Raw genomic sequence first — 19,169 nt, 5'->3', positions numbered from 1 at the left:
CTGAGAGTCTCTACCTATGTGTAGAGGGGGGTGTGTGCCTTCCCTCCAATCAGCTGTCTTGGCTGTGTGCCCAGACTTCTCTGCAATGATAACTAGGAAGAGAAAAAAAATCCTAACAAGAAGGGCACTTTATAAATAGTATCTAAAGAAGATGATAACAGATATACGTGTAAAAAACTTATATAGGGAGATTGGTTTCATCGGTGGCTGTTCACTTCAATGGGTATATGTGAGGGTTTACACTTTAAATATAAATGAAACATTTGCAAATAAACCCTAAGTGCCGGTTCACACAGGGGCGACTTGTCAGGCGACCTAGTCTCCTGACAAGTCGCCTCCCGTTCTGTGCTACGGAACCGTTCTAATAGGAGCGACGCAAGTCGCTCCGACTTAGAAAAAGGTTCTTGTACTACTTTGGGGGCGACTTGCATAGACTTCTATGCAGAAGTCGTTTTGCAAGTCGCCTCGGAAGTAGTTTGCAGGTCGCCTCGCTGAGGCGACCTGCAAGTCGTGCCGCCCCTGTGTGAACCGGGGCTAAGAGTGGGCCGCAATACGCAACTGAATGGAGTAATTATATGGGTGATAAGGATCCATCACTCAAACTATCATATGTGCATTATAGCTATGTGGATAGTGCTAATGTTCAAAAGAAAAAGAAAAAAGGGAATGTCAAAACATATGTATACAGATAATACCAGTAATGTGGATGGAGGGGAAATATTATCCATTATTGATAAAAGCATTTATATCCCACTCAACATTCATGCCGTGTGGGATAAAGGATCTCAATTTGTAGATCCATGTCAGGTCACCTGAGACCAGGTGACAGATGCACTCCTTAGAAGTCGGAAGTGCACCGCTAAGATAGTGGACCCTAGAACTGACTGCTGCGGATTGAACCCTGGGAGGTCCAGGAAGCAGGTCTACTGCAACACTGACACAGATCCCAGTGGGAGCTAGAGCATAGATTCCCCAGGGTGCAGAGTCTAAGAGCCAGCAGGTGTTCACCAGAACCTCTAGTGGTGAGGATGGACTGCGCTGCAGTCTGGCTCCAGGTCGCGGCCCCAGGGTCTCACAGCTCACGGTAGACTACAGGAGAAGGAAGCAGCAGGCTAGAACAGCAAGGTTGGTAAAGGTATAAAGGCAGAGGTCAGGGCGACTAGCAGACAGGAACAACAGAGTACACGCCAAAGGTTCAGGGTCACAGGCAAGCAAGGATAGTCAGGGACACGCCAAAAAGGTCAGGGTCACGAGCAGACAGGAATAGTCGAGAACACACCAAGGTCCGTAACAGAGACAAGCGAAGAGCACACTGCAAGCAGGAAACAGGAAGCCAAACACACAATGAATACACAATGGTTGATCAGCAAGGATGGCTTGCAATGCCCAGGTTAATATAGTGTTCCAAATTAGAGACCAGGGTGGAGCTATGCTGAGGAAAGATTATTTAAACAGTCAGGTGAGGATGGCTGGCCTCTAAAGGTGAACACAGAAGGAAAGGTGAGCTGACAGACACACATTACTGCATAACCATGACAATCCAATGGGTCTCTAGTTGGGAGACCCCCCTTTTTGTTGATCTCCCTCTACATGGTGCCACAAAGGATGTCCCACTTGGATCCCTGTGATGACAGCAAACAGTGTTTTGGAACCGTATGTTCTTTAATGCCTTTAAAGGTTATTAATGTGTTCATTTACATGTATTGAAAATGATCTGGTAGTTCTGCCCATGTATGGTTTGCTACATTTGGATGTGCATGTAATGAAATGTCTGATTGAGTAAGATCTAGGAGGTGACTGAAGTAAAGGTACAGGATTTTCTCCCCCCTAGGGTCCAGCAGGCCCCACTCACTACAGACTGCCTGCAGAAAACTACAGGCGGGGGCAGTGGATGTAATGTAACATTTCCGAAAATTCTAAAGCCATAAACAAATAGAAAAAAAAAAAAAAAAAAAGGGGGGGGGGTTATCGTGGAGTAGTTTTACAAACTGAAAGTCATTTTGTTACACTGGGAAGGTTAAATGCAGTGTATATACAATAGGTATTATGCTTGAAATAAATGTACAGCTTATTCAGTAACTAAACTAAACTTAGAATGAGAATTCTGGAGGGAAAGTGCCTTACACTTTCATTATAATTGAAATCCATAATGTATTTTTTACATCTTTAGAGCATCTCTGGCATGCAAGGATATATTTTGTCATCCTTGTAGCATTAGGAAAAGAAGATTTCTTCTCACAATATTTGCAAATTGCAGCTTTGCTCTCAGCAGAAATTGTATGCTATGCATACTAGCTCATTATGCCTTTGTCCTGCAGGTTTTTTTTGTTTGTCCCCATGGGTTTACAACCACTTTAAAGGTCTGAGAGAACAGAAACTATCATCTGTTTTCCAACCCAACTGTAGAAAGTACAAGATGGACCCCACAAGCACTAAACTGGAGCCTTTCCTCTGCAGTGCCCCCTAGTGGCAGAAATGCATATATCTCTTGTTTGAGAACTGCATTGAGAAGTACAGTGTTACTTCTGAAATTGTGTTCCACGATTGGCTTGTCTTTAGCTGAGAGAACTTGCAATAATTTAAGACTAGATAAAGTCTCAAAAATTTTTCATTAAGGTCTTCATGTTATATAGTGTGAATACCATGTCATAGATGTATTATTTGTAAAAGAACATATTCCACCCCCCCCCCCCCCCAAATAATCCCTGAAAAAACAGCTGGGGGGGGGGGGGAAATCGATTCCCTCAATTTTTCCATTTTTATTTTCCCCAGGCCTTTTCATCTCCAGGGGGCAGAGACAAGTCACCCTGCACAGGGAGAGAAATCGGTGACTGGTCTTTATTAAAAAGGAAACTCCTGACATACAGTTCTGAGACAGAACTACTTTCATGTGGATCAACCGCATAAACATTAAGATGATGGTTTTGCTCTGCATACTTTTTCTACTGCAGATGGTGCCAGTCCCTCTGCCTAAACACTTCTTTGTGGAGCTCCGCAGCTTTTTTATCTAGTTTGTATGTGGTAGATGACCACGACTTGCCATAGCTTTATTGCAACGGCCCAAATGGATGGGAGGCCTTGGAATACCTGATGTCCAACAATATTATCAGGCGGTTGCGCTACAGGGAATTCTGGAGGTCTCACACTTCCACTAAACTGTGGGTTCCCTTTGAAAAAACTATTGCGGGTAGAAACCTGTCAACTGTGAGTCCCCCCCCCCCGAGTGGTAGAGGTTTCTCAGAGTGGGTCTCCCCGTTGAACGTCCATGTCCTCAGGATCTGGGATAGATTAAATAAATCTCTAGCTTTGGCCCCTCCCATATCACTGTTAGCACCAGTAGGTGGTTTCCCCTGGTTCCCCCGGGTGAGAAGATGACCTTTTTTGGGACATGGGTAAGTGGCAGAGATGTTAGCTTACCCATTTCATGTTGGGTGGTACCTTAGCTCAAGTTGCTACCCTTAGGGAGCAGTTTGGCAGCTTCCCTTTTGATTTTCGGAGAGATCGCCAGCTCTGTGACCTTTTTTTCCTACCCAACACCATATGGCTTAAATTAGGTCTACCCCTACTGAATTTTAATGCCTGTGGGTTGCCAGGAACCCTGTTCCCCATATGATTTCAACCCTCTAGAAGCTTCTTGCTTCAGCTGCCTCTATTCCCAAACCACTTTAGAGCCCTTGCACACTGGGGCGGTTTGCAGGCGCTATTGCGCTAATAATAGCGCCTGCAAACCGCCCCGAAAGTGCCGCTGCTTGTATTCCAGTGTGAAAGCCCCGAGGGCTTGCACACTGGAGCGATGCGCTGGCAGGACGGTAAAAAAAAGTCCTGCCAGCAGCATCTTCGGAGCGGTGAAGGAGCGGTGTGTATACCGCTCCTTTACCGCTCCTGCCCATTGAAATCAATGGGACGGCGCGGCTATACCGCCGGCAAAGCGCCTCTGCAGAGGCGCTTTGCGGTGGTTTTTAACCCTTTCTCTAATAATAGCGGCGTTTTACCGCCGACGCCGCCCCCCGCCCCAGTGTGCAAGGGCTCTTACATCAGAGAGTGGGAATGTGTCCTCCAATGTGAGTTTACTGATGAGCGCCTGCACCATCTATACCAACAGACGCACTCCAGTTCAGTAGATACCAAGACTCAAGAAAACAGATACAAGTTGTTGCTGAGATGGTATCGAGTGCCCACATCTCTTGCCAGGATCTACCTATCCATTTCGGATCTATTTGGAGGGGATGTGGCCAAAGAGGTTCATTCCTCCATATGTGGCGAGACTGCCCTGTGCTATCGAACTTCTGATCCATGGTTTAGAAATGCATATTGATCTTCTCCTTTTACCGAACACTTCGTGCTCCACATTCCCTTTTCTCATTATAAACATAGCACTCTCCCTCACCCTCTCAATGCTGCAAAACGTCTTATACTAAATTTACTTGAAGAGTAAATGTTCCTAGTGAACATGACTGGTTTGGGAAGATGACGGAGATTATGGAGGCGGAGGAGTGGATTGCTACCTGTACGGGTTCCCTGGAATGTTTTGACTTTATCTTGGCTCCATGGAAGAACCATGTCTCTGGGTCGCTCTCGGTCTCATCCAGTTTAGATGTAGCACTGTTGGCCCTGGCGGATCCAACGTTTAGACAACTTGTCCAGGCACAGCAACAATCTTAATTTTTTTTTTTTTTTTTTTTAAAAGAACATGTTTATTGTGAACAAAAAAAAGGTCAACATACATTGATAGTTACATGACATACAGGCGTAGGAAAGGATATTGTACATTGAACGCAGGTAAGTACAATGTAACCTGAGGAGTGTGGCAGTACATGTATACCTATAAGGCTTTAAGTAACGGCAATTGGCATTTTCCACATGTTATCACTATCAAAGATAGGAGTTATAACATTTGGTACAGGCTACAGTATATCACATTGCGGCGTTGTGTTAGACAATTACCGTGTCTCATATATCGGGTATACAGTTTAACATAATAAGTTAGCTCACACATGTATTGGCATTGTTTAACCATTTATCCCATATTTTATGGTACTTGTTTGGACATCCCCTGTGTTTGTACATAACCTTTTTGTATGGTAATGACACATTCACTTCTCTAAGCCAAGACTGTATGGTAGGAGGGTCTGTGCTCAACCAATGTTTAGCAACTAATTTTGTGGCGCAAAATAATGACTCGCTGAGAAATATGACTAGGGATCTATCTGTGGTGGCATCTGGAAGTAGACCGAGGAGACATACTTTGGGGTTAAGTTGGACCGGTGAACCCATGTGATCATGCAGGAATTTTATAATCTGTGTCCAGTAACTTTGTATCACCGGGCATAGCCATAGTAGGTGGAAGAACGAGCACGGGTTACTAGAGCATCTTGGGCAGTGCGGGTTTTGATGTGGGGAGAATTTGGCAATTCTAGAAGGCGTGAGATAGGATTTGTGTATTATATACAGTTGAGTCAGGCGTTCTGAAATCTTAGGTGACTTTTTTTTACATTCTCGAGTATATCCTCCCAGTCCGAGATGTCTATTGGCCCTACGTCCTCTTCCCATCTAATCCTTGCTGTGTCAATGATCCTTGCTACCGACTTGTTTCGCAGCACAGTGTATAGGGTAGAGATGAGTTTATCTGGGTTTGTTCCTGTTATTACATCTACCAAAGACAGTGTTTGTGGGTTTGGGAGACCATTCGCAAACTGAGCCTGGAGCGCGTGTTTTAGTTGCATGTATCTAAATTGCATGTGGAGGGGGAGGTCAAATTCCTCACATAGTGTTTGGAAATGTCTCACACCAAATATAGTAATGACCTGGAATAGGAATACTATCCCCTTAGCGGCCCAACTGGTGGCCCCAGATAGGGATGTCAGCTCATTCAGTTGAGGGTTGCGCCATAGGGGTGTGTGCGAGTGAAAGAAGTCGGCTCCAATAAGTTTGGTCGCCCTTTCCCATACGCTTCTATGTTGGGACAGTAGCAAGTTTCGGTCTTCTCTCTTATGCCTTCTGTTCCCACCTCTAAATAGGACTTGTAATGGGGAATACAAATTACTATTAGCTTGTTTACATACTAAGAATTGGTATCTTTCTCCATCGGTCTTGTGAATGTAATAAAAGTGTGAGAGCTGAGCTGCCTATATAGTATGTGTACAAATCCGGTAAGGCTGCACCTCCGGAGGAGGTCGGGTTCTTGAGCGTGTTCCAGGCCAATTTGTGTCTATGGGGGCCCCAAATAAAAGAATTAATAATTTTATCAATTGTTTTAAAGATTTTAAGGGGAAGAAGTATTGGGGAGTTCCAGAGCACATAAAGGAACTTTGGCAATAGTATCATCTTAAACAAGTTGACTCTACCCATTATTCCCAGTGGGAGTCTTGCCCATGTTTGTGTACGGGATTTTAAATAAGAGAAAAGCGGTTCTATATTGTTAGCGATAAAGTCCAGTGGGTGCCTAGTTATCTCTATACCTAAGTATTTGATAGAGGCAACTCTCTGTAGGGGGAGGGAAGCTGCACTGTGTGTTGGAGATGTCATGTCAAGGGGGAGGATCTGGGATTTGGACCAATTCATACTGAGACCTGAGTGTTTACCAAATTCCTCGATGGTCGATAGGACTGCTTGTAGTGATGGGCCAGTATCCTCTAGATAGAGAAGCATGTCATCTGCATACAAACTTAGCGTCTCTGTCACAGGTCCCACCCGTAGCCCATGAATGTGTGGGTTCTGCCTAAGGGAAATGGCGAGGGGTTCCACCGCTAGGGCATACAGTAAAGGGGACAGTGGGCATCCCTGGCGAGTTCCCCTGCCCAGGGGGAAGGGATCAGATGTCCATCCGTTCACTACCACACTAGCCATTGGTGAGTAATATAGTAATCAACAATCTTAATTTTGAATCATTTACCTTCTTTTTTTCCCCCCCTTTTTCTAGCAGCCAGGAAACCATGTGTGAATGCTAAATTTAGGCACTTGAGCAGTGCTTTCAAGCCCTATATATCTCAATATTTTTAGCGTGTCGTTTAAAGCGATATTTATTTATTTTTATTTGGGTTGTTCATTTATGGCCAGAGGTCGACTATTAGACCTTGTGTGAGTCTACGTCTGGCCTCGCTGGTGGTCAGCTCTTTGCTCCACCCACAGCTGGGCTGCAGCCGGGGAGGTGTATGGGCATTTTGCTGCCATGCACGATTTATGATCCAAGAGTGGTTGGTTCCGACATGGAGAGACCAGCAGCTGCAATGTTATAGTTACTACTTCTTACTGCTTTAGCACAGGAATTAGTGATACCTGTGATTGCTAATTTTTTTTCCCCCTTTATGTTACTCTACTTCATGTATTGTATGATGAAAATTAGAGCTGCATGATTAATATTAAAAAAAAAAAAAAAAAAAAAAAAAAAAAAATTGCGATCTTGATTCAACCCCCCTCCCGCTTATAAAGTGTTTGTAACAAAAAAATTAAAAAAAAAATAGAAGGATCTTTTAACCGCTTTAAGACCAGCCGCCATCATACTACGGCAGGTTGGCTCTCCTGGGCAAATTGCCGTAGGTATACATTACATCGGCCGCCTTAAAGAGCAATAAGGGGCCCAACGCTAGAGATAGAGATTAGAGATAGAGATTAGAGATTAGAGATTAGAGATTAGAGATTAGAGATTAGAGATTAGAGATTAGAGATATACACACACACACATATACATACACACACAGTCAGGTCCATAAATATTGGGACATAGGCACAATTCTAATCTTTTTGGCTCTATACACCACCACAATGGATTTGAAATGAAACGAACAAGATGTGCTTTAACTGCAGACTTTCAGCTTTAATTTGAGGGTATTTACATCCAAATCAGGTGAACGGTGTAGGAATCACAACAGTTTGTATATGTGCCTCCCACTTTTTAAGGGACCAAAAGTAATGGGACAGATTAACAATCATCCATCAAACTTTCACTTTTTAATACTTGGTTACAAATCCTTTGCAGTCAATTAAAGCCTGAAGTCTGGAATGCATAGACATCACCAGACACTGGGTTTCTTCCCTGGTGATGCTCTGCCAGGTCTCTACTGCAACTGTCTTCAGTCCCTGCTTGTTCTTTGGGCATTTTCCCTTCAGTTTTGTCTTCAGCAAGTGAAATGTATGCTCAATCGGATTCAGGTCAGGTGATTGACTTGGCCATTGCATAACATTCCACTTTTCCCTTAAAAAACTCTTTGGTTGCTTTCGCAGTATGCTTCGGGTCATTGTCCATCTGCACTGTGAAGCGCCGTCGCCGAGTTCTGAAGCATTTTGCTGAATATGAGCAGATAATATTATCCGAAACACTTCAGAATTCATCCTGCTGCTTTTGTCAGCAGTCACATCATCAATAAATACAAGAGAACCAGTTCCATTGGCAGCCATACATGCCCACGCCATGACACTACCACCACCATGCTTCACTGATGAGGTGGTATGCTTTGGATCATGAGCAGTTCCTTTCCTTCTCCATACTCTTCTCATCACTCTGGTACAAGTTGATCTTGGTCTAATCTGTCCACAGGATGTTGTTCCAGAACTGTGAAGGCTTTTTTAGATGTTGTTTGGCAAACTCTAATCTGGCCTTCCTGTTTTTGAGGCTCACCAATGGTTTACATCTTGTGGTGAACCCTCTGTATTCACTCTGGTGAAGTTTTCTCTTGATTGTTGACTTTGACACACATACACCTACCGCCTGGAGAGTGTTCTTGATCTGGCCAACTGTTGTGAAGGGTGTTTTCTTCACCAGGGAAAGAATTCTTCGGTCATCCACCACAGTTGTTTTCCGTGGTCTTCTGGGTCTTTTGGTGTTGCTGAGCTCACCGGTGCGTTCTTTTTTAAGGATGTTCCAAACAGTTGATTTGGCCACAACTAATGTTTTTACTATCTCTGATGGGTTCGTTTTGTTTTTTCAGCCTAATGATGGCTTGCTTCACTGATATTGCCAGCTCTTTGGATCTCAAATTGAGAGTTGACAGCAACAGATTCCAAATGCAAATAGCACACTTGAAATGAACTCTTGACCTTTTATCTGCTCCTTGTAAATGGGATAATGAGGAAATAACACACACCTGGCCATGGAACAGCTGAGCAGCCAATTGTCCCATTACTTTTGGTCCCTTAAAAAATGGGAGGCACATATACAAACTGTTGTGATTCCTACACCGTTCACCTGATTTGGATATAAATACCCTCAAATTAAAGCTGAAAGTCTGCAGTTAAAGCACATCTTGTTCATTTCAAATCCATTGTGGTGGTGTATAGAGCCAAAAAGATTAGAATTGTGCCTATGTCCCAATATTTATGGACCTGACTGTGTATATGTGTATATGTATATGTATATGTATATGTATATGTATATGTATATGTATATATATATATATATATATATATATATATATATATATATATATATATATATATATATATATATATATACACACACACACACACACACACACACACACACACACACACACACAGAGACTGCTCTTCCTAGAAATTAGGGACGGAGATCTCTCCTCCTCTAGTCAGGCCCATCCCCCCAGTTAGGAACACCTCCCAGGGAACACATTTAACCCCTTGATCTCCCACTAGTGTTAACCCCTTCCCTACCATTGACATTTTTACAGTAATCAGTGCATTTTTATAGCACTGATCGCTGTATAAATGTAAAAAATGTGACAAAAGTGTCCGATCTGTCCGCCGACAGCAATGTCACAGTCCCACTAAAAAAAAAAACGCAGATCGCCGCCATTACTAGTAAAAAATAAATAAATAAAAATGCCACAAATCTATCCCATATTTTGTAGACACTATTTTTGCGCAAATCAATCAATATACGCTTATTACGTTTTTTTTTTTACCAAAAATATGTAGAAGAATACATATTGGCCTAAACTGATTTTTTTTTTGTTTTGGGGTATTTATTATAACAAAAAAGTAAAAAATATTGTTTTTTTTTCAAAATTGGCACGCTTTTTTTGTTTAAAGCGCACAAAATAAAAACCTCGGGGGTGATCAAATACCACCAAAAGAAAGCTCTATTTGTGGGGAAAAAAAGAGACATCAATTTTTTTTGGGTACAACGTCGCCTGACCGCGCAATTGCCAGTTAAAACGAAGCAGTGCCTTATCGCAAAAAATGGCCTGGTCATTAAGGGGGCAAATCCTTCCAGTCCTTAAGTGGTTAAAGCATGAACAACAGCACAGTGCTTGAGCTGTGTCATTTGGCCCTTTGCATCACCTGAAATACCTGGCTGATCCTGCGCTCTTCCCTGCAAACTGACCACGGTTTATCATGGCTGCTCACCGTGGTCCATTAACATGATTCTGTCATCCGCAACTCTCCTCTGTACTCAACCCCCCCCCCAGGACTAAGCCTTTTTCTGACATTGGTTGCTTACAAGAAAAAAAAAAGTGGGGGGCAGTCCCTGTCGGAGTCGTGGACGGTCCCTGTCGGAGTCGTGGACGGTCCCTGTCGGAGTCGTGGACGGTCCCTGTCGGAGTCGTGGACGGTCCCTGTCGGAGTCGTGGACGGTCCCTGTCGGAGTCGTGGACGGTCCCTGTCGGAGTCGTGGACGGTCCCTGTCGGAGTCGTGGACGGTCCCTGTCGGAGTCGTGGACGGTCCCTGTCGGAGTCGAGGACGGTCCCTGTCGGAGTCGAGGACGGTCCCTGTCGGAGTCGAGGACGGTCCCTGTCGGAGTCGAGGACGGTCCCTGTCGGAGTCGAGGACGGTCCCTGTCGGAGTCGAGGACGGTCCCTGTCGGAGTCGAGGACGGTCCCTGTCGGAGTCGAGGACGGTCCCTGTCGGAGTCGTGGACGGTCCCTGTCGGAGTCGTGGACGGTCCCTGTCGGAGTCGTGGACGGTCCCTGTCGGAGTCGAGGACGGTCCCTGTCGGAGTCGAGGACGGTCCCTGTCGGAGTCGAGGACGGTCCCTGTCGGAGTCGTGGACGGTCCCTGTCGGAGTCGTGGACGGTCCCTGTCGGAGTCGTGGACGGTCCCTGTCGGAGTCGTGGACGGTCCCTGTCGGAGTCGTGGACGGTCCATGTCGGAGTCGAGGACGGTCCCTGTCAGAGTGGGTATGTGATACAGGAACACAGCCTTGATTACTAGCAGCCCTAGAGGTGTATGGATTAAGACTACCTGAAAGGGGGCTCCTCCTGCAATGCTCTGGCTGTCACACAGAAGGAAGACAAGGAAAGCCACAGACAGACAGCTCCAGGCCGGCCCTATACACCGCACTGTACTCTTCTCCATCCTCGGTCACACATTAACTGGGATCAGGAAGAGACGAGGCCAAAATTGCAGCTCCTCTTTTTCAGCAGACACACGCCCCTATCCAGGAAGATGACAACTCCATACCAAACTTCTTACACCTTGTCTACCTTTCAGCCAATCACAACCTTCCTACTTCCGCAATACTAGCCAAATATGGAAGCGAGGCCACGCCTCCACTTTGTCCGCTCCGTGATTGGCGGGGATGTCATTCTCCCTGCGACGGATTTCATTGTATTGCTGAGCTTCCCGCTCTCTGTCATTGGACGTTTATTTGCTGACGTAATTAACGTATGCCAACCTAGGAGGGAAGGAATACGTGACATGCGGTAGTTAGCCTGGAGAGAATCATATTGTTGGAGGTTTATGCTGTGCACAGCGCTCTAAGACTACGTGTTGATGGAGGTGTTCGGATTTGTGTACATAGATTAGGACAGTTTATGTTCTTTATTTGCTCTTCTAGGAAGGCGGCTTCTACTAGCAGTCATGGCTGTACTTCTGGAGACCACTTTAGGAGACATCGTCATAGATCTTTATACTGAAGAAAGACCCAGAGGTAATGTGATGTTGGGGGACCTTATGTCTGATGTCGGGGAGAAGAGGGGAGATCTACTAAATCTGGTGCAGCTGTGCATGGTAGCTAATCAGCTTCTGACCTCAGCTTGTTCAAATAAGCTTTGCCAATAAAACCTGGAAGCTGATTGGTTACTATGCACAGCTGCACCAGATTCTTTGTGCGCTGGTTCTAGTAGATCTCTCCCATTGTGTTGCTTCCCAGGAGCATAATGCAGAATAAAAATACGGTATGCATGTTTATCATTCTCCAATACTAGCAAAAGTGAAGGCATACCCTTCAGTAAATGATCCATTTCTTTTCTCATCCAGATCTCACGATCGGAATAATTGATCTGTAGTCCCCAACCCATTTCATTGATATGGCAGACATTCCCCATTGGGTTCTAATCAATAGCTGGAAAATCACTGTTTATTATAAATCACATCTCATAATCCTGTTCAATTTCAGCTCCATTAGTCCAGGCTCACACTGGTGCGGAATAGTGTGTAAATCAGGGGTCTCAAACTGGTGGCCCTCCAGCTGCTGCAAAACTACAAGTCCCATGAGGCATTGCAAGGCTGACAGTTACAAGCATGACTCCCACAGGCAGAGACATGATGGGACTTGTAGTTTCGCAACAGCTGGAGGGCCGCCAGTTTGAGACCCCTGGTGTAAATGGAACATGTTCCCTCACCCAAAACACGCTGCTCTTTTTCAGATACACAGGGATGCCATATGGGTGCTTTTGCACTATGCGCTTTCTGTGTGGCTTCGACTTAAGGCCGGGTTCACATATGTGCAAATTGAATTCAGGGTTCCCCATGTCCAATTCGCATTACAAGTGAGTGTGACCGACTCTCAATTGAGCTGGTTCACACACGTCCGAGGCGGACGTGGCCCACATCCCAAAAGGGTTGGTTCACGTGCGAATTCAGGCAAAATTTGGATCGGAACCGGTGAACAAGAACGCACCAGACCCCATGCTGGGAACCACGGCTGCATATGTGTGAACCTGGCCTAAAATGGTTGTAAACCTCAGACACGAAATATGAACAAAGCATATCTCTCTATAGTGTGTACTTATCTCAATTAAGGGCACAAAGTCTTATTTCTGTCTGCAGTTTCATTCCTCTGCTATCAGCATCAGTCACTTCTGACAAGTTTTCCTGACACCAAGTGAAAAATGGTGATGGGAGGACGCTCCTCTGTTGCTGTGTGAAGGGGGGGTGTGTTCCTTCCCTCCAATCAGAGCTCTCCTCACTGAGCTCTGCAAAGTGTAACTTCAGCTCCCCACTCCCTGTTTTCTGAAAGCTCAGACAAGCTTTATAAATTCTACACTTTGATTAGATGAAGAGAGAACTTCAGATAAACAGGTACAACTTATTTAGGAGGATTTGTTTAATTTCTGTTTGTCACCTGAGGCCAGTAACTTCACTGGGTATACGTAAGTGTTTGCAACCACTTTAACTTTTGAGTTCCACCCATTTAAAAGTCAGCAGCTACAAAAAGTGTACGTAGAAGAATGCATATCGGCCTAAACCAGTGGTTCTCAACGCCTGTCCTCAGGACCCACTAACAGGCCAGGTTTGCAAGATAACTGAAATACATCACAGGTGATATCATTTGCTGCTCAGTGATTGCAGTATTCTAGTCTGCATCTCCCCAAGGTAATACCTAAAATCTGGCCTGTTGATGGGTCCTGAGGACTGGAGTTGAGAACCACTGGCCTAAACTGAAGAAAAATGTGTGTTTTTTTTTTTTTTAAAAATGGGATATTTACTATAGCAAAAAGTAAAAGATATTATTTTTTTTTCTAAATTGTCACTCTTTTGTTTTATAGCGCAAAAAATAAAAGCTGCAGAGGTAATCAAATACCACCAAAAAAAAGCTCTACCTGTGGGGAAAAAGGACGTCAATTTTGTTTTGGTACAATGTCGCACGACTGTGCAATTGTCAGTTAAAGCGACGCAGTGCCGAATCGCAAAAAATGTCCTGGTCATTGAGCAGCCAAATCTTTCGGGGCTGAAGTGGTTAACAAAAGGTGCAGGGACTTTTTCCCTGCATTTCCCACAGGTACAGCAGCCCATTCAAATGTATGGGCTGCTGTGCCCATGCAAACACAAGCTGCAGGAAAAGCTGAGATGTGAATCTAGCTGTTCATCCCATATGTGTTGGTCTGTGTTGGGCAGCCATGTCCAAACAGTCCCAGCTTAAACACGAGGAATTTTGCCCCTGAGTCATGAGATCAGTTCACACCAGTGTACTGCAGTGTTGTGCGCTTTTTTTTGAATGAAACTTGTGGCATTTCAATAAGGTTTATAAAGTAAACTGTGGGATGCTTCAATTATGATGAATTGGCACTGCCCCCTGCACAGTGCAAACCAGCGGCTGCAGTATATAAAAACGAGCCCTCAATAGACGCCTCATAGATCTGCTATTTTTATGAGCTGATATTTTATTACTTCAATAGCTCTTTTGGTTGCTCTTCTTGATATGCTCCTCATGGAAATTCACTTTTCAGTGCTAATTATCTATCTATCTATCTTCAGATCTGTGCAAAAAAAACTTTAGGGCCTCATTCACATGGGTGTACCTATCTGTAAACCTATGCGAAGAACCATCTTTGCCTGCAAGGGATGCACAGGTTTGCAGGCAGTCCTATTAATGTCTATTAGGGAGCAGCGGCTACATGGACACAGCCACTGGTCCCAATTTGACAGCTGTGTGGGTTCATGACCCTCAACGCAGATAGTGTGCGTTTGGGCACATGCACCTGCACAGCTATCAAATTGAGACCAGCGGCTGGGTCCTTTATAGCTGCTGCGCCCCAATACACATAGAAAAGTGACAGCAGAAAAATCCAAGTGGTCCATCGAGTCTGCCCCTTTTTTATATATACATGTTTTTTTATTTAGTTTTTTTTTCGTTAACTTTTTGTCTGATGCAGTAGATCTATGTTTGTCCCATGCATGTTTTGGAACCACTTACTGATGACTGACTTACTACCTCTGCTGGAAGTCTATATTTCAAGCATCAACTACCGTTTCAGTAAAATAATTCTTTCTAAGATTAGTTTTGAACTTTCCTCCAGTTAGTTTAAAGTAGAACTATAGGCAAAAAACATTTCTTTTTATTTTGGATAGAGCAAGGGAGGGTAGTAACCCCTATAAGGTTTATTTCCCCCCTCACCTTCCAAGACAGCTACTTGAGAGATGGTTGGCTCCACCAGGAAACACAAATCAGATACAACTTAAAAGGCCCCTCCCTTTCCTCTGACCCTCAGTTGTTTTGTGTTTCCAGACCCTCCAGGAGCACTGACATGTTTTTTTTTGTTTTCTTAGGTCTGGTAACTGGTTGGTAGACCCCCCCTTCTCTGGTATCATCCAGTATTAGTTGTGGCCAAGTTCTGGGTGATAGTCTTCTACCAGAAGGGTTCCCTATTTCTGGGGTTACTTGCCTACCTGGTGGTGTGAGTGGTGGCAACTCCCTTCCATTTTTTTCCCCAGCTCTAGCTGTGTGGATCTGTGTCCTCCTCGTGCTTCACTGCGGTGTACCAAGATGGTGTCGGAGGACTTCCGGTGACGCGGCAAGATGGCGCCGGAACCAGAAGCCACATGACGCACTTCCGAGCACGTTTTTTTGTTAAAGAAGCACGGCATCGTTACACTGAGGACATGCTGCTTGGCGATAAGTTTGCTAAATGCCGGACAGGCGCACTTAATGGTACAGCACCAGATTGTCTCTACGACCCTGGTGTGTGGATAGTTACTTCTACAGCAGGGGTTTTTTTTTTTTTGTATGGAAATTTTTCGTTTATAGTTCTTGTTTCTGCTTTTTTCTAGGCCAAACCGGTGAAGAAGAAATGTGGGAACTGTAGGGCCAGGTTTTCTGATAGTTATAAAAAACTAGTTTGTGAGGATTGTATCCCATCCGGAGCTAGTTCAAAGACTTCCTCTTTTAAGGAGTTATCTTCTATGAAGGAGGTAGTAGACTCCTTTCGGTCCCTTTAATGACAGGGTAACTGGTCTAGGGCCTTCCTCCTCTAGGCCCATAGCCCAAGAACCTTCAGCCTCAGCTAGATCCCTTCCCCTGTTAGTGTCTGAGACCGTTAGTTCACGCAATACTTCTGATCTGGAAAAAGGTGAGAATCCAGTTTCTTCATATGATGAGGAATCTGCATCAGAGGAGGATACGGGTAGTTCTAAGTATCTTTTTCCAGTTAAAGATATTGACGAACTACTTAAGTCAATATATACCTCGGAGCAGATTGAGATGCCACAGCAAGCCCAATCTATACAGGATAAAATGTATAGGGGTCTACAGGGGCGGAAATCGAGAGCTTTTCCAGTACACCAGTCACTTAAGGACATGATTCTTTCTGAGTGGAGAGAGCCTGAAAAAAGGCTGTTCCAGTCTAGAGGACACAAAAGAAGGTTTACTTTTCAATCTGAGTTCGAGGGTATTTTCTTTAAGTGCCCTAGATTAGATGCCCCTATGTCGCAGGTGTCCAAGAGGTCAGATCTTTCTTTTGAAGACTCTGGGGTCCTCAAGGATCAAATGGCTAGAAAGGCCGAGTCATTGTTGCGTAAGGCCTGGGATGCTTCAGCTTTTTCTTTAGGTCCGGCAGTAGCATCCACCTGTGTGGCTAGGAACCTAGACGTATGGGTTCAGCGTCTGAATGATCTTCTTTCATCCAACACCTCCAAAGAAGAGATTAGGGAATCTCTCCCACTTATTGCCAAGTCAGTTGCCTTTTTGGCTGATGCAGCAGCAGATTCCGTAAAATCTGCAGCCAGGGCTTCTGCTCTCAATAATTCAGCTAGGTGAGCTATCTGGCTTAAATCTTGGGAAGGTGATCTTACCTCCAAGAATAAGCTCTGCGGCATTCCCTTTGAAGGCAAGCTATTATTCGGTTCCTCCTTAGTGGAGGTCCTAGCTCGTTCCTCTGAGAAGGGTAAACGGTTCCCTTCTTTCCAAGGGGATAAACCCCAGAATAACCCCATTTTCGTGGCTTCCAAAACAAGGCTAATTTTAAGGCCAACAGGCAAAGAAGAAATGGTCTCTTAACAAAGACAAGCAAAAAGCGGGGACTCTGTTCCTTCAGCCCTGGCCAAATATCCCCAGTGACCCCAGGATAGGGGTAGGGGGAAGGTTGTCTCATTTCATTAAGGAATGGGCAGAGATTTCCGGCAATTCCTTTATTCTTCAAACATTGGAAAGGGGTTACAGGTTGGAATGCAAAAGTCTCCCACCCCCCACCCATCTGCCAAGAGACCAAGAGAGACGGCAAGCCATGATAAACAAGGGAGTTATTTCTCCTGTATCAGGGATTTTATTCTCATGTCTTTCTGGTCAAGAAAGCTTCCGGTGGCTTTCGTATGGTCATCAATTTAAGCGTCCTGAACAAATACATAGTCTACAGGCGTTTCCGAATGGAGAACATTTATTCTGTAAAAAGTCTGTTGTTGCCAGGGGTCTTCATGATTACCCTGGATCTTCAGGACGCTTATCTTCATGTACCAATCTGCCAGAGTCACCGAAGGTTCCTCAGGTTTGCGGTTCTCATGGAAAACGAGCCAAGTGACTGGCAGTTCAATGCCCTTCCTTTTTGGTCTCTCGGCAAAAATCATGGCCGAAGTCATGGCCTCTTTTTCGGATACAAAGTGTGTCAATTGTCCCATATCTAGGCGATTTTTGATCTTTGCTCGAGACAGGGAGTCCTTTTTTTGGGATCTGCAGTTGGTCTTACGGACCTTTCAGGAATTGGGGTGGAAAGTCAACCATCAGAAGTCTTGTCTGGTGCCCTCCCAGAACATACTTTTCCTGGGTTATCTAATAGACTCTGTTGTCCAAAACATTTTTCTTCCCGAGGGAGAATATTTTGAAAATCCTTCTCTCCGTGCAGGCCTTCAAGTTGCTCCCTTAGACCTCCCTTCGGCGGATCATGCAGCTGCTAGGGTTGATGACTGCGGCCATTCCAGGGATGCCTTGGGCCCAATTACGCTCCAGACCCCTTCAGGCATTTCTTTTACTCCATTGGGATCGCAGGAAGAATTCTCTAGATCGGCTAGTGCAGCTGCCAGGAGAGGATTTTCTCGATCTCCCCTAGTGGGAGCAGCGAGAACATCTGCAGGGAGGGAAGGATTAGGCACAACATACCCTGGTAAAAATTACCACAGATGCCAGTCTGTGGGGCTGGGGTGCTCACTCACAGGACTGGCAGGCCCAGGGAGCCTAGTTGCCAGAGGAGGCAGGCCGCTCCTCAAATTTCAGAGAACTTCTAGCGGTGGGGAAAGCCCTTGTGTCTCTGGAAGGGAGGGTCTATTCAAAAGACCTATTAAATTTTCTCAGACAATGCCACAACTGTGGCGTACCTAAACATGCAAGGGGGCACTCGCTCGAAGTCGCTTCTAACGTTAACACAGCAGTTTCTGTCCTGGGCAGAGATCAATGTTACTTCAGTCAGGGCAGTCCACATCAGGGGGTCAGAGAATGTGCTGGCGGACTATTTGAGCAGGGTGAGCATCAGTGCCAGCGGTTGGAAACTACATCAAGGCACGTGCCGGGAGGTTGTGCTAAGATGGAGTCTTCCCACAGTGGAGCTTTTTGCCTCCAGTCTCAACAGAGAACTGCTGACATTCTTCTCACTGGAGAGAGAGACGGGGTCCTTGGGGACGAATGCTCTCTCCTTCCCGTGGGATTTCACTCTGGCCTACGCCTTCCCTCCTTTTCCCCTCTTACCTCTAGTATTTCGGAAAATTATTCAGGACCAGGCAGAAGTTGTTCTGTTTGCCCCCTAGTGGCCCAGGAGGAGTTGGTTTTCCTCTCTGAGGGCCCTCTCTGTGGATCCTCCCTGGCCCCTACCAGTTCGGAAGGATCTGCTCCATCAAGGACCGGTGTTGCATCCAAACCCTCAGACCATCCATTTGATGGCCTGGAGGCTGAGCGGCGCATCCTACAGTTAAGGGGTTGTTCAGAGAGGGTTATTCAAACTATCCTGGACAGCCGTAAGTTAGTCACGAGAAGATTCTATGGGAAAACTTTTTTATTCCCTGGCAAAGGAAAATCGGTTTAGATTATTTTTCCACTCCCTGTATATTGAATTTTTTTCAGGGGGGGAGTAGAAAAGGGACTCTGTCAGCGCCCTTAGGGTTCAGATTGCTGCCTGTGACAGACTCACCCGGGATAGAAACTGTTGGAGGGGACTGACTGCAAGCCTCTTGCCGACCGATTATGGGCCCTGGCATTTGGGGGAACGGTGCTCTTTGTGAGCTGTATGCCTGGGGACTCTTGAGGTGGTATTACTGTGGATTCGGGTCCTGGTCC

At 45.3% G+C, this 19,169-nt stretch overlaps 2 protein-coding genes across 4 annotated transcripts in view; one reads left to right on the top strand and one right to left on the bottom strand.

The window, feature by feature from the left end:
• Nucleotides 1-11,460, bottom strand: part of GINM1 (glycosylated integral membrane protein 1) — a 112,613-nt gene extending 101,153 nt beyond the window's left edge. Inside the window, exon 1 of one of the 2 annotated variants that reach the window (XM_073627447.1) lies at nt 11,156-11,460. In XM_073627447.1, the coding sequence (XP_073483548.1) occupies nt 11,156-11,269 (114 nt within the window). In that variant the 5' untranslated portion in view covers nt 11,270-11,460. The remainder of the gene's footprint in view (nt 1-11,155) is intronic. The other variant, XM_073627446.1, reaches the window with a different exon arrangement.
• Nucleotides 11,461-11,541: 81 nt separating this feature from the next.
• Nucleotides 11,542-19,169, top strand: part of PPIL4 (peptidylprolyl isomerase like 4) — a 74,978-nt gene continuing 67,350 nt past the window's right edge. The window contains exon 1 of one of the 2 annotated variants that reach the window (XM_073627444.1): nt 11,542-11,843. In XM_073627444.1, coding sequence (XP_073483545.1) covers nt 11,774-11,843 — 70 coding nt within the window. In that variant the 5' untranslated portion in view covers nt 11,542-11,773. The remainder of the gene's footprint in view (nt 11,844-19,169) is intronic. The other variant, XM_073627443.1, reaches the window with a different exon arrangement.

This window comes from Aquarana catesbeiana, linkage group LG04 (assembly GCF_042186555.1).
Source record: "Aquarana catesbeiana isolate 2022-GZ linkage group LG04, ASM4218655v1, whole genome shotgun sequence".
Lineage (NCBI taxonomy): Eukaryota > Metazoa > Chordata > Amphibia > Anura > Ranidae > Aquarana > Aquarana catesbeiana.
Note: the sequence above shows the minus strand (reverse complement) of the source record. Positions and strands in the feature narration are given on the sequence as shown.